At 41.6% G+C, this 17,762-nt stretch overlaps 1 protein-coding gene across 1 annotated transcript; it reads left to right on the top strand.

Moving 5' to 3' along the window:
* The first annotated feature begins 57 nt into the window (after nucleotides 1-57).
* On the top strand, nucleotides 58-16,511 carry ibtk (inhibitor of Bruton agammaglobulinemia tyrosine kinase). Its single transcript, XM_035530773.2, is given in 29 exon segments — nucleotides 58-394; nucleotides 1,945-2,848; nucleotides 3,103-3,137; nucleotides 3,139-3,197; nucleotides 3,364-3,488; nucleotides 5,679-5,789; nucleotides 5,884-6,054; nucleotides 6,152-6,269; nucleotides 6,523-6,703; nucleotides 7,085-7,208; nucleotides 7,370-7,547; nucleotides 7,662-7,815; nucleotides 8,275-8,880; nucleotides 8,972-9,058; nucleotides 9,143-9,225; nucleotides 10,762-10,799; nucleotides 10,955-11,051; nucleotides 11,136-11,237; nucleotides 11,359-11,476; nucleotides 11,733-11,793; nucleotides 11,913-12,040; nucleotides 12,620-12,756; nucleotides 12,961-13,100; nucleotides 13,192-13,298; nucleotides 13,460-13,555; nucleotides 13,710-13,865; nucleotides 13,990-14,175; nucleotides 15,537-15,672; nucleotides 15,905-16,511. Coding segments are annotated over 28 exon segments (3,990 nt in total). The 5' UTR covers nucleotides 58-394; nucleotides 1,945-2,524; the 3' UTR covers nucleotides 16,037-16,511.
* Nucleotides 16,512-17,762: the final 1,251 nt, after the last annotated feature.

Genomic DNA, 17,762 nt, shown 5'->3' with positions numbered 1-17,762 from the left:
GAGGTTGCCAAAGAGAGCTTCCCCCACTCATATCGACTTGATGGAACATTAACATTTGATGTAGATGCCCGCTGTAGAAATACATTTTTATTTGCCGCATGAGAATTTCTGTATATATTCATAGACTATGCTAAATCAAGCAGCGAAATGTATTAATAATAAATATAGCCGTCAATGTGAAACAGTTCAATAGAAATTGAAAATACAGCATTTCGGGAGCCAATCCGAGGTCTTCGTTTTGTTATGCCTTCTGGGGGCTTGCCTTGCTAACCTGGTACTGGCCGCAGCTCTGTGGAATATTTATAAAAGTAGGAGTATTTCGTTGAAGATGTGCCTCAGGATTTGTCGTACCGAGTCAGACTCAGATGCTGCTTTTTCCTTCATCTAGCGGCAGGTGAGAAAACGAAATTCTGACCAGGTTTGTTGGTGAGGTCTAGGTAGGATGGGAGCTTGTTTTGCAGAGTTTGCCTAATGATGTCACACCAAGCAAACTGAGCTAGCTTTAGCTAGGGAATTTGCAGAACTTGAAGTGCTAGCTAGCCTACAGCTCACCCGATTATACAGCTGTCTAGCTGGATTTATGGATAAAACAAGAATACACAATTTGTATTGACTTTTTACGTTGAACGTGTGTGCACCTTTGCACAACAACGTCCAGGTTATTGTATAAAACTCGCTAAACAGCTAGCTAAATGTAGGTAGCTAACGCTAGCTAGCTAATGTTAAACTAGCTTTGGATTTAATTGAGCCGCGTTAAGTAACCGACTATCTCAATAATATTTTCGATATGGAAGGTGTAGCTAATATTTTCACACATATAGATTTGGGTAAAAGGCGTCATGTAAATATGTGAAGTTTTTGATAGGCCACATCTTGAGTCCGCATTGCCTTCTGCTGTTATGCAATCGAGACTTGCTAACTAACTTGGAAAGTGTCAAACAATTCATCTTGTAAAGACATATAAATGCATAAGAATGTTTGATCAGTTCAGGTTTAACTAGGCAAACTAGTTAACTAAACTAGACAGCGGTCAGAGAAAACAGAAGGCGTTTGGCTAGTTTTACATTTACTGTCTAGCTAAGGTAACTAATCTAGGTTAGCTAGCTAATTACTTCAGGCTAAGTTTAGGGTTAATGAGTACTATCTTTTACTTGTCAAATGTCAAATGTCTGTCAAATTATCTGGAGTTGCAGGAATATTTGACTTGGCTAATGTTAGTTAGATAGTTGCCAAGGCTTGAAGCCTTTTCTATAACACATAATCCAATATATCGAGTTCCGTGTGTGTTTTATTCCCCTCCAGACAATAAAGGCAGTAGATATAGAGCTAGTCAAACTTGCGGTGAAATAAACCGATGTACGAAATGTACAAATCTCTGTATGAAGCATCTTCTTTCTTTGGAAACTTTGTATACTTCACTAACTACAATTTTGACTACCTTTTTATATACGTAATATTAGTTAATGTTTGCTGACTTTATTGAATGCGTAGACCCGTGCAGGTACAAATATTTGGGGTGAACATGGTAGTTGTAATTGTAAAATGGATAGGCCTGCTGTATGACACAGCATATATAAAAATATAGACTGGACATTTGATTGTAAGTCAAGTGAAGCAAAAGAACCAAAAACTAAATCTAGACTAATGAAGAGCCATTTATTTAGAGTTTGACTAATTGGAATATAATCTGCCAATTATTTTGCGAGAGATATATATGAGAGAGAGATAAATAAAATTAATTGACTACTGAAAATCTTTTTAGAACTTGTTAAAATTCAAAGTGCTTTTAAGTAGTGTCTTAGATAAACAGCAACAGTAGTAAAAGTGAAAAATGTAGGCAAAAGCCAGCACTTTTAGAGCATGGTGAAATTTACTTGTTATCTGATCTTTTTAAAATCAAATTCAGTTATCAAATCTTTCTTTTTTCTATTTTTTTCCGTGCAGGTACCATTACCAATTATGGAGGCTTAAAAAGGTAATGTGTTTTGGGGGGTCTTTCCCCTCAAACTTGATGGACTGCTTAGATGGACTTTTGGGGGGCTGCAGAATTTGTTGCCTTTTGCACAATAAGCTAAACTAGATAACGTACAAGGAAAGTATTTTTGGATAATTGATTAAATGTTTGTAAATTTTTGTACAGAAGAGAAATAGCCAAATATTTATCAGTTTTGGTGTTATTGATGGTCCTTCCCGTGGTGGTTAGTGTGGATCGCATTGTTGATATGATGGACTGATGTAAGGGTGGCCTTTCACCCCGGGGTTGCTAGGGTGCAGTGGAAGCTGAACACATGCACAATTCTAGCACTCCAAGTTTTTTGAAGAGTACTTTTTTGCTTTTTATTTATCATCAAAGCTTTTGACTGCAGGAAGTTTGATTGTAAGCTGACATTTGTTTGTCAGTAGGGTTTCATCAAGGTGGCATTATTTATCTTTTTTGGAGGTTATTTATTGGAAGCTAAGGCTACAGTGGGAAGGCTTTATCTGCTGATTGTGGGAGGATTAGGGTTTTCTGGGAGTGTTTAAGATGAGTGTAGTGACACAGGAATGCACACCGAAATGCCGTTCCCCTCGCCACGCGGAAGAGATTGTGGCTGCTGTGACGGGTGGCGCGGAAGGTCGTCTGAAGGCCTTTCTGTCAGCCCACTGCCACAATGCTGCCACTCTGCGAGATGAGTTTGGGCGCACAGCGCTCCACCTCGCCGCCTCCCTTGGGAAACGGACCCTGCTGGAGTGGCTTCTGGACAGCAAGAGCGCTGACCTGCTGGTGAAGGACAAGGAGTCTGGTTGGACAGCTTTGCATCGTAGTGCTTTCTATGGACAAATCCATTGCCTCCTGGCCCTCATTAAGGTCAGTTTTATTTGATTACTCACTAGTGGTGTCTGGAGCTAAATGGATCGGGGGGGAAATGAATCTCTTCTCTGTGTGTGTGTGTGTGTGTGTGTGTGTGTGTGTGTGTGTGTGTGTGTGTGTGTGTGTGTGTGTGTGTGTGTGTGTGTGTGTGTGTGTATGCATGTGTTTAAATTCTGTGCCTTTTTCACACACAAATGTTTTGTATAGTTTGATTTTTGTTGTTGTTGAACCTTTGTATCTTTGGGTTATAGCATGGCGGTGCACTGTCTATTCCGGATAAGGAGGGACTCTGTTCTGGATCTAACTATGAAGGACCGCCCTGCTCATGTTGTGTTCCAGAGCTCCGGTGAGCACATTTAACACAATAATCTGTTATATTGTTTATTATATTTACCAGGCTGTTACTTGTGATCAAGAAATCTATTGGGATTAAAACCATAACAGGCTACATTCTTATGTTCAGCAATCTTTCATACTGATACCCTCATAAATTGTCTGCCCTCATCTACCAGATCCTACTGAAGTGTATACCTGGGGGAACAACAGCAACTTTAGCCTTGGCCATGGAAACCAGGAGAGTAGACACCATCCTGAGATTGTGGACCTGTTTGCCAGAACTGGAGTATATATTAAGCAGGTAATTTTTGGACATCACTAAGATATTTTGATAGTGAGTCCTTGTTTTCTGAATGCTCTTGGCACGTCCTCTGTTTTATTTCCACATTGTGACATACAAGATAAAACTCCAAAAACAGGATTTTTAAAATTTGTTTTAATTGCATCTTTGCACTTTGCATTCATGTTTTTTTTTCCTATGAGGCATTGTTTCCTGACCTTTGTCATATTACTTATTCCAGCAGCTAGTTATAGAGCACCTGTAGAATGTTGTGTAAATTATTCAAAACTGTTTTCAGTTAAGAACTGCTTATTAAATAAAGGACTTTGAGTAGAATACTTTCAAAGGAAATTCCTAAACATGTCTACCTACAACGACCTAAGGTAAAGCTGCATTTAGGTGTAAAGACTCCTAGCTTTTCTCAGATATGCTTCAGAGTTCATACTTGTACCCATTTAAGCATGCTTTCATTTAATGAATATGTAATGTTCACAGAGACAGAGCTGGAAAGTGTATTGTAAATCTCTTAGATAACACTATACTGACCTCAATAGCTCTACAATGCCTACCTCGACCTGCCAGCTGAACTAACTTGTAAATAAAAGCTGTCTATGCTATGTATCAAACGGAGACCATTACTTTTCTCTCAATGATTTTGGGGTCTCATTTACATTTACATTAGCTGTTACAGGCAGTTAAACAGTGTACGCTTACATGCAATGGGCTATGGTGATTGACAACCTTTCACTGGGGTTTTAAGCATTTCTGAAAGGAGAAGCCGTCTGTAAACTCCTATGAGCGGATGAGTGAAAGATCGTGAGAATGTGCGGTTAGGTTACATGTTGTAGGATAGCAGTGCTCTGTACAGCCAGGCCAGGGCAGACCAAGCCCTTTGGCAGGCATGTGAGAACAGCCACTCTTAAGCAGCTCAGGTGATGTGCACATGCACTCTGCTGCTGAACTTCTAATTTTGATGCATGGACTTGTTGAAGCTTGAAATTGTGCTATTCAATTAAATTCTTTTGCCATAACATGGATCACAAGGTTTCCAATTTCCACTAAATATGAAATCCTGTGGGTCTAGAGAACAGAAGCCCTGACCAGACATCAGTTCTTGTGATGGTTTTACACTTACTATTTTCTCCTGAGTCAGATCATTGAAGTAAATCTCACCAATGGCAACTCTTGTGTAACAGAAGACCAGCTGTAATGTGTAGAATCTGAAGAGTTTGTCTCGGGTGGTCTTTGTCCTTTGGTCAGGATGCACTGGATGGATTTGGTTTTATTTATTTATATACCAAAAATTGTTCACACAATTCCCAGTCTGTCTGAGATTTGCAGAAATGTGAAGGATAAATCAGGGGTACTGTATATAAAACATTCTGTGCGACAGTTATCCGCCACCCAGTACAGATGTAATTATCCTCAAATTAAAGCTGGCATTAACCTCATCACCATTTGTTCAAGTCCCGTGTGCTGGAATGTCTGGAATGATGAGCCAGAGTGCATTGTATGTACTGAAATGTACAGCACTGAAATACTGAAATAGAGTTCCCCCCCTGCTTGGGACGTCACAATTTTCCAATGACCATTAATTTTCTTTATTTCCTGCCCCCAACAGAACTCCACCCAGTAGTCATCTGATGCATTGAGTTCATATAGTTGTTGGTGTATTCATTTCAGAAGCATCTTAATTTTCATAATGTTCAGTGTGTAGGGGATCATGTTCCCCAACCATTCATCAGCCTTCAGGTGCCCCATCCATGGAAAGAGAAGCCACTGTGCCAACCCTGCTGTTCTGCAGATGCTTAAAGTTAAATATTAATTAATTAATAACATGCTCTAATTCAATAAGCTGAACATGTGACAGAGGGAGAAGGCATTTGCGTGCAGGACTGACTTTGGCTTATGCATGGGATGCTTTACAGAACATCTATTTCCTCTCTACAGAGTGCCTTTCGTTAGATATGATGCTGTGTTTGGCTTATCTCTGCTACTTGCACCACCACAAAGTATTTCAGCAAACATGCATGAGGAATAAAACACAGCTGGTACATGCTGCTCTCATGCCATTAACTCTTATGGATTTTTCTTAAACCTAACCTCACAGGCCTTGTCATGGACATTATTCAGGTGTTAATTAAGGTGTTTTTATCTAAACATTTTTATTCAGTTCTAATGCATCATTTGTGTGTTTGTCTGTTTTCTTAGGTGGTCTTGTGCAAGTTCCATTCTGTCTTTCTGACTCAGAAAGGCCAGGTTTACACCTGTGGGCATGGTCAGGGTGGACGTCTTGGACACGGGGATGAACAAACATACTTGGTGGGTTCCTCTTTGCAGTTTGTTTTAGTGTCAGATATGATGCCTGCCAGGTCCTCTTCCCACAATGTTGTAAGTGTGTCTATGGATTTTTCAGGTTCCTCGAATGGTAGAGGGGCTCCTCTCTCATCACTGTTCACAAATTGCAGCAGCCAGAGATCACACAGTGGTTCTGACTGAGGAAGGTTATGTCTACACTTTTGGCCTCAACACATACCACCAGCTAGGCCTGGCACCTCCTCCAGCTGCCAGCCAGGTGCCCAAACAGGTCAGAGAAGCTCAGACCTGTAGAAAGTGCACATACTGTAGAAGGTGTTTGGAAGGGGTGAAGAATCAGTGAGTTTTGCTTATACTATTGAGTGCAGGTGACCTCTAGGTCTCTCAAAGGCAGGAGTGTGATTGGTGTTGCTGCTGGAAGGTTTCACACTGTTCTGTGGACAAGAGATGCAGTCTACACTGTAGGGCTGAATGGAGGGCAGCTGGGTAAGAAACTACAAGTGATATCTGTGTGTAGCTCTAGGTCATAAAACCAAGGACATTTTTTTTTCTGCCAACATTCTTTTTTTACCAAAAATATTAAGCTGCCACATTACTTTTTATTTTTTTAAATAAGTATTTCCTCTGAAATATTCTGTTCTGTTAATGTTCTGTTCTGTAAATGTTCTCTTAATGTCTTTATTATATAATTTGGACTGTTTTGCTTTTATTTGCCTGTGCTGTATTTGAACACCCACAGGCTACCTGCTGGACCCAAATGGAGAGAAGTGTGTAATCGTGCCCCGGCTGGTGTCTGCTCTACATTACAAGGACACAACCATTGCCATGGCTGCAGCCAGTAATGGTGCCACTGTGTGTTTGACAGAAAAGGGGGACATCTACCTGCTTGCTGACTATCAGTGTAGGAAGCTGGCCTCCAAGTGAGTATAGTCCCAGTAGACAGAGCAAGGCCTTAAGCACACCGGAACCGGTGAGATGCATTTCTCAGGAATACGTCAGCAGTATGTTAGGGGGTGAGGGGGTGGTGGACATAAGAAATGATGCAATGATTTTTAACTGTTATGGTCAGACAGTGGCATAATTTTGTTCCCATAGTCACATAGCTATGCAGGTGTGTTAATATGCTCACCCACTAGTGGTTTTGATGAAAATGAATTACTTTCAATTATATTAATTGTATTACAGAAAGTTAATGCATTTTTATAAAATTTTATGAATAAGTTGCAGTTCAACTTTGAGGTTTGGCTGGGTTTTTAAAAATATTTTTTATAGATTTTAAGGTGATTGATTCTGTCTTGCAGGCAACTCAATATCAAGAAAGTAGTGGTCAGCGGAGGAAGCCTGGACCATCGGGTGGATCCCCAGCTCCTTAATGAGAGTGGGGGTGAGAAGATCTCCATCCTGGCCCTGGATGAAGCTGGGAGGGTGAGAGTTTCTGCGTTTGCTTACGTTTGTTTATAGAACAGTAGAGTGTTGAATGTGCTTAAAGGATAGGGACAGCCTTAATCACTTCTGTCCTTTCTCTGGCTCTCCATCTGTCTTTGTCTCTCTTGTTCTCTCCCTCTGTTTTTGTTTCCATCTTTCAGGTGTTCTGCTGGCGCTCCGTAGGCACCTTAGTTAGGCAGTGTAGGTGGGCCTATGGTCGACAGGTCTTTATGGCTGACATTGCTCTTGGCAACAACAAAATGATGTTCGTCACGCAGGACGGTGAGGGCTTTAGTGGCCAGTGGCTTGGAGAATATAAGAAGAATGTTGACAAGAAAGGTAAACTACAATCATCATAGAATCTTCATGTCTTGTGCCTATTACTTATAATATGAAATCTGACTTAATCTGATTAAGGGAAATGGATGTAATCCAAAAGTGAATGTTTTTCAGGTGTGGGTACAGAGGTGAGTGCTCACTGTGAAGGTGTAGGTGTCTATGAGCGCATTCGTCTGGAAAAGCTGCCCTACATCCACCGAGCCGTTAGCATCACCATGGACTCCAAGGGACGGAATTTTGGGGTACTGCAGTCGGATCCCAAAACAAGGTTCTTGCAATTTAAAAAAGGGTTGGGGGGTGATGCATATTTTCACACAATTCCCATCAGTCCCGTCATTGAGAGCAACTGTACCTATCTGAAATTTAGAGTCTGTCATTATCTAGACCAGTGGCCACCAACCCTTGCTTGGGGAGCTTTGTGCAGAGTTCAGTTCTTGACAGTGTCTTAAAACCTGATTAGCTAATTAGGGTTTTAAGAAGGCAATGATTTAGCCAGATCAGGTTTTGTTAGAAGATTGGAGGCAGGAATGTAGATTTCCAAGAGCTGTCCATCAGTGCTGGTCTAAACCTAAACCCAATGAGATTTTGATTAACCACATCATTTAATTGTCACCATTTCTCTGCATCACATTTTAGACCACCCTCTACCCCCCAAGCTCCCCATAAATATTTGTGCTACTCCCCCTAGCTGAAGATAATTCAGTGACTTTCCCTTCTCTCTGCACAGCCTGTATGAAGTGCCCACAGTTTCAACCTCCTTATTCACCCAGCACTTCCAGCAGCTTTTGGCTGAAGCTGACGAAACGGACAGCATCCATGATGTGACTCTTCAGGCCGCCGACCGCATCTTTCCTGCCCACAAGTACGTCCTTTCCACACGCTCTGAATTCTTCCGCAAGCTCTTACTCTCCGAGACTGGCCAGGCCGACGAAGGGGGCTGTGAAGTGAGGAGGAGCACAGACGCCTTGGGCTGTGACCTTCTGATCCTGGAGAAGGTCTCTCCTGAGATGCTGGAGCAGGCTCTGCGCTTTGTCTACACCGACTCCTGTGAGATGTTGGTGCACGGTGCCATGCTGGCCACCCCGCGCCTCAGCCCAGGCCCCCTACAGGAGCAGCAGCAGCTGATCCACAGTCTGCAGGAGCTGGGCCTGGGCGGCCGCTCCGCACTGGAGGTCTACCGCTCCCTGCCTCCCTCGGCTCCCAGTGAGATAGACAAGTCAAAGAACAAAAGTGCCAAGTCTGGAAAGAAGAATAAGGGCGAACCTAGCTCCAATCCAGTGAAGATGCTGCAAGGAGTAGCCAAAAAACTAGGCTTGGGTAGTCTCTCTGCAAGGTGAGACTTCTGGATGTTTTCGTTTAAGTCATTTAGTTTCATTCAATTATTGTTGTTGTTTGTTGTTGTTGTTGTTTTTCATCATTCATAGGCTTGACGGAGTAAAATATGAAAATGGGAAGATCAATGTTGTGCAGAAGAAGACTGGTAACAAACCAAGATTCTACCAGAAGAAATGGTGAGTCAAGAATCAAGCCATTTACTTTCTAGTGATGTAAATCTTCGGGTTTCTGATTGTGAAACCTGCTCTGGAATCTCTCAGTCCCTACCTCTGTGATGTCACCCTGAGGTCTGATGACGGGAAGGAGTTCCCTTGTCACAAGTGTGTTCTGTGTGCCCGACTTGGTAAGTTATTTTTAGTCTTGTAATTACATTGTGGTGTGGTGTAATGAAATATATTTCTCTGTTGTCTTTTTAACCATTTAAGTTAAGAAGAACACCTGATTTGATTAACACCTATTAAGTATACTATGGAGATAATATCAGAGTAGGGAAATGAATGAATGTACTATGCAAAAAAGAGTGAACCATATAGGAATCGCATGTATTTTTATAGGGAACCATTCAAAAGAGCAACACCAATAGCCTTTTAGGCCCGCGTACCTTCCCAGCACTCTCTTTGGGTTCTGATCTGGTCTTTGTGCCTCAGTCATGGACAGGCCAGTTATGGAAATACTACATTAGCACTATGACGAGCAGCTAAGTAACGATCAGGATTGCAGCACGATGGTTGACGGTGACGTATCGGAGCCGGGCTCACCCTTTAGTACTGCTGGTTCATCCGTTTCATATATAAGCCAGTGTCCAGGAATTTTTAGTTCTTATGGAACCTTTTACAAATATAGCTAACATATGTTATAATACATCCTCACTATTTTATTGACAAAACTATCTTTCGGTTTAGGGAAAAAAGAGTATGTGGATGACATGGTTGATGTAGCCTACATTATAGTGTAATAAAGCAGCAAAAATACAAACGTAAGTAAAGCAACCCAACAGCAGGTAGATGTCCATGTTTGGATGTCACATTAAATGTAAGGTTTGTTATTTCCTCCCAAGCCAAAAAACCCCCGAATATTCTGGAAGGCAAGATTGTTGCCCTTCAAATAATGTCACTACCTATACATGTTCAGTGGTTTTAAGCCGTGTGTCTTGGTCTTGCTGACGTCATAGCACATGACGTGACCCAAAGCAATCCAGAGGCTTCTCTTCAGAAATCTACTGACACAGAGCCATTTCACTTGACTGCAGTCATAAACAGTCAGAGAATACACAATTAACTACCACATTTTTGTTACTTTGCAGTTTTGATGTTGCCCTTTTAAAAATAATTCGAATTTTAAAGGAAATTTAGTACTTTAATTCTATAAATGCGTGCCTGCAACCTGTCTGGCACATCTTTGTACAGAGAGATTTCATTTAGTATCAGATCTTTTGTACTGTTATTTAGTATCAGATCTGACATTTAGTATCAGATCTTTGCACTCATAGACTACATACAGTATCAGATCTTTCTTGTGCTTGAAAGGATGATGAAATGACACAACTGGCCAGGAAAAAACAGCGTTATTATTCATATACTTATGGTTCTCACAGGTTAAAGCAAACATTCAAAGCCAATGTGCTGGGTAACAGAGCCACATAGGATGTGATGTGGTTACTTAACATGAGTTTCAGACCTCCTTCAGGCAGTGGAGTATCGTCTGTGTTTACATGTGCTATCTAGCTCAGTAAAAGTCTATTTAGCATTAAACTGCTGTTCAGGATCGCTGACTAAGTGATTACGTGTCTTTACACAATAAAGGCTGAAAGTTATCACTGTGAACAACAGGAAATTATTTCCAGCATTTCTCAAGTTTGCCCATTCACTTTGTTTTGCAGAGTATTTTAACAGTATGTTGGGGAACACCTGGATAGAGGTATGAACATGTCTGAAAGAAAAGTTAGATATTAGTTATCCCATTTGATTGTACATCCTTTGCTCATGCATGTATATTGAGTGTACATGCAGCCTCTGGCAGCTTGGCCACTCAGCAGTTATTGGAGTTGTGTTGCCCTGTTCTGCCCCCTTCAGTCCACCAGCTGTAATGCACTGAAGATGCCCACTAGTGCCAAGGTCTTGCAGGTCATACTGGAGTACATCTACACAGATGAGTCACCCACTGTTAGAGGTATTTTTCTTTAAGGACTTGTGAATCCTTTGAGTCAGGTGTAAAATGCACTCTGTGAGCCATGTGTCCCTGTGTCTGCTGCAGAGTCTCTGAGTGTGGAGTTTGTGTGTAATGTGCTAGTGGTGGCCGATCAACTGCTCATCACTCGCTTGAAAGAGATGTGCGAGGTGGCCCTGACGGAGAACCGTGAGTCCGCTCTGTTCTATTCTCCATTTAAGCTTCTTTCGCTGCATGCGATGCGCCTCCTTTAGCTGCACCACACGAGTGATGTGGGACGCTCATGTGAGCGCTGTTGGTATGTGTGCAGTGACTCTGAAGAACGCCGCCGAGCTACTGGAATTTGCCGTGGTGTACAGTGCTGAGCAGCTCAAACTCTCCTGCCTACAGTTTATCGGCCTCAACATGGCCGCCATGCTCGAGTCCAGGTGAAAATTCCTATTCACCCTGTCAATTAGAATTTGGTCTACAGTGTCTAAAAATTATGTATTATTTTGTTTAGCAGCAAAAAAATGAAAGGAAAAGTTCTACTTCTATGTGGGGAAATATGTTTTTATAAGCTACTGGTTGTAAAAAAAATTGATATTTGAATCTATAGTAAAGCAAGGCTTGGCATACCTAAAACTCATTTTGGACAAGGCTCCAAAGGTGTTCTGACAATTTAAAAATTCTTATTTGTCCCAGAGCCCTAGAGATTTTGAGTGATGATGTGTTAGTGGAGCTGTCGGATGCTTATAGAAAAATGGTGAGTTTATATCCACACAGGTGGCTGTGTGCTTTATGATGCACAAATATTATATGTGCTGTTTGTTGTCATCCAGTCTCAGCTATAAGGTTCTTCTGTCATGCTGTGATTTTCCTCAGATTCCAGCCATGCAGAGACGACATATTACCCCTTATCTCAATGCCCCTGATCTTAGTGCCTATGAAGATATAAGCTGGGATTCAGCCGCCACCTGTAAAACCAGCTCTGAACACGAGCAGTCCTGCAAGTACGTTCCGACTCACTAGACCTCTAACACTGGGCTTCCAAACCTGACTCTGTTCATTTCTTTATGCCCTGTAAAGAAGTGATTTTAAGGAACTGACTAGTTTTTGTCTTGTCCTGTTTACACTGAGAGCTCAATATGCAAGTATTAAGAATATAATATTTTAATATTTTTTCAGCGTTAAACTGCTTATTAAAACCAAAAATCCCCCTACTACCAGCTGAGTGCAGGACGCATATTATGAAAACATAAACCAGAAGTAACTTGGATGTTTTTATTTATTTATATATATATATATATATATATATATATATATATATATATATATATATGAATGACCTGCTTTCCCCAGCTTCTATGGCTGCCAGTATCTGAAGACATTATTCTACTTATGGTTAATTCTTTGATACAGTATGCTAATACTCAGTAACTAACCTACTATGCTTATGGCGACTTGCTCACTCACACTCCGTGTATCTCAGTTGCTGACACTGAACTGCAAGTTGAGTTAAGACTCGATTTAACAAGTGGTACTGCCCTTGTTGTTTAGTGCAGAGTTGTGATATTGCCTAATTTTTTCAGTGAAAGTCTTTTGAAAAAAGCCAAGATGAAAGCTAAGAGGAAACCTCGGCGACGCTCCAATAGCTCAGGAGGCTACAATCTGTCTGATATCATCCAGAGCTCACCCACCAGTGTTATTCCAACAACACCTCCTTCAGGTACGGTCTACATATTTTAAGTATAGCAGACATTTATAGCAGTCCAACACAAAACAGTAGAAACATGTACTGCAGTACGTTTCAGAACATACTAAAGCATTGCAGCAATGTATGCTGACAGCGAATGCACCTGGAACTTTACATTGCCAAGCTGGTCCATATCGACACAACTGACCTCTCTAACACGGGTTTTAATGCTCACAGGATTGGTAGACTCAGGGAAGGCTTGCTCAGTGGAATCTCTTCATGAGCTGATTACATCTGATTCAGAGGGCAGTTACATTGGGGTTGGCAGCCCTAGAGACCTTCAGTCACCAGTCTTTCAAGACAGAACTGATGCACAGGTAAAGTCACAGTACCACAAATATGTACATACACTGTATAAAAATGTTACTGAGTTTATTTACTGGCAACATGTGTGTGTTTGCACTTGAGGATGAAAAGTCAGGATATGGCTGGAAGACTCTGAACACCCCCACACTGAGACCTGGATCTGCACCTAAGTGCTCCACCCCTGAACCAATCCCAAGGGTTAAGGCAAAGTGAGCCTCTCCACTCTCCTCATTGTTGATGAATAGCCATTGCTTCCTTCTTGCTTACATTGTGACCTTGATTTACAATAAAGTATAAAGTGTAGTATCTGGACCTTGTGTGGCTTTGAACAGTGTACCTTTTGGCAAGAAGTCTTTGTGTCTGTATTCAGTTTCCCTCGCCCACCACCTGTCCTGGACCTAAGGGCCATTATGGAGATGGAGGCCAATTCTCTAAACTACAGAGCCGCTCCGAAAAGCCCTGGCTCGTGAGTGTTTCTACAAGTTCTCTGAGTACTTCTAAACTACTCGTGCTTAGGTCAAGTGTCAACACTATGAAGTGTTATTTTAAGTCAATGAACATTTCAGTTATTTGAAATGTTTTTCCCATTGTGCTTACCCTAACATATGTGCAATCTTCAGATCTGGAAGCAGCGGTAAGCCATCAGCCATCCCCAATAAATTGTCTCAGAAGCAGAGGAAGATGATGGCCATGGCATCCAGGGAGGGCAGCATGGAGGGTGTGGCTGGCAAGTCACCCCCTGATGCTGTTCCAGCGAAGCCTGCCACCAAGACCTGGTGAGTATGTCTCTGCTGTGTGCCTCCTCCTGTTCCCTTCCAGACAACTTCCCCCTTCTTCCTCAGTCACTGGAGGACACTGTGAGAGCTCTGGCCCTGATCAGAGCGTGTTCTGTGTGTTCAGGGCGACGGCGGTGCTGTCCTCTCCTTCACTCTCCTTCCGGGATGTGCTGGTGGAGGAGGAGCAGCGTGGTAAGCCGTCTACAGCTTCCCCCCCAGCTGCAGGAGGTCTGCCGGGCACCTTGGCCACATGTGCCAAAAGAGTGACCTTTAAGTGTTCTGAGCCCAGCAACACTGACAGGCCTGCACGGTGAGACCCCGAACACTCCATTCAACCCCATGCTCACAGCTAGGCATTGCACTTCCCTGCTGTTTCAGACCTCTAGGGGGCACTGTTATATTTAAATATGGATTTGATGGTATCCTCCATTACTAGATTTCTTTTTGGTTCATACAGCAAATGTTGCAGACACACATGGATCCCCTGCTTTCACTGTCAATTTAATGATGAATTGAAATTTCACAGTAGAAGCTGGCTTCTCTTAGTGGAATACCATTCTCCACATGGTATTAACCCTAACCTGGTATGGTTGTGAATGTTGATCTGAACTTTAGTGATTCTAGGAATTTGACCTATGTTGGATCCAGCTACTGCTGGATTGAGAGTGCTCTTCTACTCCAAAATACCCAACCAGCAGTGTTGTGGTTAGCGGAGGTCAGAAACTGACCCGTGATCATCAGGGAAGAGGCTGGCTGAAAAGCTGCATGGCAGTAGACATTGACCATTGATGAAAAGCTGATGGATGGCTAGCAAACTGTACAGGGCAAAAGACAAGGTCTAGACTTTAACCACACACCTATAGGATGGTTTTAATTAATAATTAACAGTGCATTTAGGCATGGATGGATGATTGAGATTCTCCATGATGTGTGTTGGGTAGGTTGGGCAGAATCTCACAGTGAGTTTCCCTCCATTTGGTGCCGGTACTGATCTGATATCAGGCTACAGTTTCTTGGCGTCCAACCAAGACGCGTCCTCCTATGTCCTCTGCGTACTGTGGTACCAGTTATGAGTCAGTGGATACAGTCAGTGTTCTGTTCATAATCTAGATTGATAAGGGCAGGCTATGTCACAAGTAATCTGTGCGTGTGCGTGCGCCTGTGTGTGCGTGTGTGTGTGCGTGGTTTACCCTGAGTGCAGCTGATCAAAGACAGGACACAGGATTTATGTGTCCCTGCTGATGCTGTCTTAGGAATGGACTATTCTTTAATGTCCAGCTGATGGCTTGAGTGCTTTGGAACTTGTCAAGCTTTCAGAATTGGAAATATTGTTTTAGTCCTGCAAGGACACACTGCATAGTCTACTGTTATTGTAGTTTCATCTGCTCACGAAACATGCTGCTTTGGAAATTATTGCATGTAGGCTTTTTTTTTTTTTTTTTTACACGTTTGTACATACTTAACCTCTGGATCTTTCATGCATTAATTAATACACAAATATACTTACAAAAAAACATACTATGTTGGGTAACTCAACTTCTGTTTTCCATCTAAAAGAAGATAAAATAACATAACATGCTGTAGTATGCACAATCAGTAATTGCATGCAAATCAGTAAATTGCACAATATAAACCCTCCATGCCGGCAGCTCATTTTTCCTGTCCCATCAGGCCATGGGTGCTTGGGCAGGTGGGCAGCCCACCGACTGCTGTCACCACGGTGACCTTTGCATCCATTGTGGAGGAAGAAAAGCAGCAGGAAGCAGCCCTCATACGGAGTCGAGAGAAGCCTCTGGCATTGATACAGGTAAGTTCTGTATTATAGATATAGGATGGCAAACTGACAGGAAGAGTAGTGTGCAGATTGTGTAGTATATGTATCCAGTGCTTCTTGAATGAGTTGTGCTAACACAGAAGAACTTCAGTGTAGAGGGGATGCTCCAGACATCACCACCCCTAAATGTGTGGAGCATCTCTTGGATCATTTCTTTCCTCTCATCGCCTTCCTTTTTTCCTGTTTTCTTTGTTTGCCATTGTAGGTGGAGGAGCGAGCAATTCAGGACTTGCTAGTTCACTACAGGGCCTTTAACAATCCTGACGAGCTCATTGTGGTGGAGAGGTCCCCCCAAGGCCCTTTAGCCACTCCTACCTGGAACAAGTATTCATATTAGCAGAACTGCAACGTAACCTTAACACATCAGCTACATATCTCGTGTGCTCCATTGTCAGTGTTCACATGTATCTGAAATTGTCTTTTTGGCTGTGGAACTGGATTAATGAGGGTTGTTTTTGCTTTAGGCTCTTTTGTTGGGCATTTGGATGCTGTTTTTTATGTCTGGTATTAAGGATTTAATGTGTCCTTAAGAGGGCTAAGAGAGGTTTGCATTGAAGGACTGAAATGTATAATGTGTCACTTAGACATGACTTGTAACTCTGCGTGCTACAAGTAACAAGGTCATTACTGCAGACAGGCAGAATGGTAACTGAAGCCTTCTTCACATTTTCTGTTCATTGCTCTTTTCCTTTATTCCATTGTTTGTTAAAGTAGGATTTTGGCAGTAGCATGCAATAAAGAACATATGTGCATCAGTGCTGATTTTCCTTTGCATAGTGACTTAATTTGAATAAAACTCATGTTGCAAATCACATACTGGCCCGGATGAGTTTGCACATGGTGATTATCTGTGGGTTTTATTGTTCCAATTCTGCATGTTTAATTTGTATTCAGTTGCATTATGCCACATAAGCGTGAGCACAAATTGGTTCACAGTTATAGAATTTAGTGGTATAATTGGTAGTTTTTCTGATATTACCTTGAACTTGAACTTTGTAGAACCTAAAATAACTAACTGGAAGGGAGTATGATGCAACTGTTGGACCTGCAACATAAATGTACCGTGATGCCACAAGCAGTTAAAGATAAGTAACCCTCAAAGCTGTGAGTCATGGAAGCACATTATCTTATAAACATTGTCACACCATTTAAAAAAGTATCTTTGTAAAATAAGTGGTTATAACCAATATATAAAGAACAAATAAATGGAATTAGCTTCAAATTCTCTCATATTTATTTACTATTATATGCTTATTATTATTATTTACAAAGCGTTGTCAAAAAATGTGCATCAGAATATTCGTCCAGTAGAATTTCTAAATAGTTTTCTTGGAGTTTATCTGGATGATTATTATTTGTTGCAAATTATTACCTTCTTATAGAATCATTAAATTAGGAATGTTATTCAATGATCACTTAGTCCCTCCACACTTATTCCTATTGAAAGCTTTAAATTAACCTGTTAACTCCCATGCTGTAGTCAGATGTGAATGCTCAATTATTTTAAGTGAAGTCACCCCATTCCTGTTTTTTTTTTGTTGATCCGCTCATGCTGATATTCTAATAAGTTTGATTTTTCCGATTAGGTAAGGTAGACAGCTCCTCTAATGCGCTTCTCCTTCTGAATACTCACATTTCATTATACTGTTAAATAGGTCTGATTTTGAGAGTGTGCTGAATGACCTCTCCATGAAAAAGTACCTTGTAATTACGAGCCATAATGGGCAGTAATTACTGACATGCTGCCATTTAGTTATCTGACATGGGTCCTGTGTAGAGAATAGTAATTACCTATTTGCCTCAATTAGATAGAGAGCAGGTGTTCATTGTGGCTGGCAAAAAACTTTAAGGCATCACTGGGAGGTCTTGACATCCATGTGTCGTAAAGTGTATTTCTTCATTAGCAGAGTTAGATCCTATAAGTGACAATTAGAGCTGTCCTGAAAAAGCCCAGGCTTACAGGTCCTCTTCATTATGAAACTGCCTTTTAATAAATGCATTTGTCCTATATACCCAAGGCCTGGGAGCTTGAGGGTCCTACTGTTCCCGGACTGCAGTGTTCT

Source organism: Electrophorus electricus, chromosome 14 (assembly GCF_041902795.1).
Source record: "Electrophorus electricus isolate QZ-2024a chromosome 14, ASM4190279v1, whole genome shotgun sequence".
Classification (NCBI taxonomy): domain Eukaryota; kingdom Metazoa; phylum Chordata; class Actinopteri; order Gymnotiformes; family Gymnotidae; genus Electrophorus; species Electrophorus electricus.
Note: the sequence above shows the minus strand (reverse complement) of the source record. Positions and strands in the feature narration are given on the sequence as shown.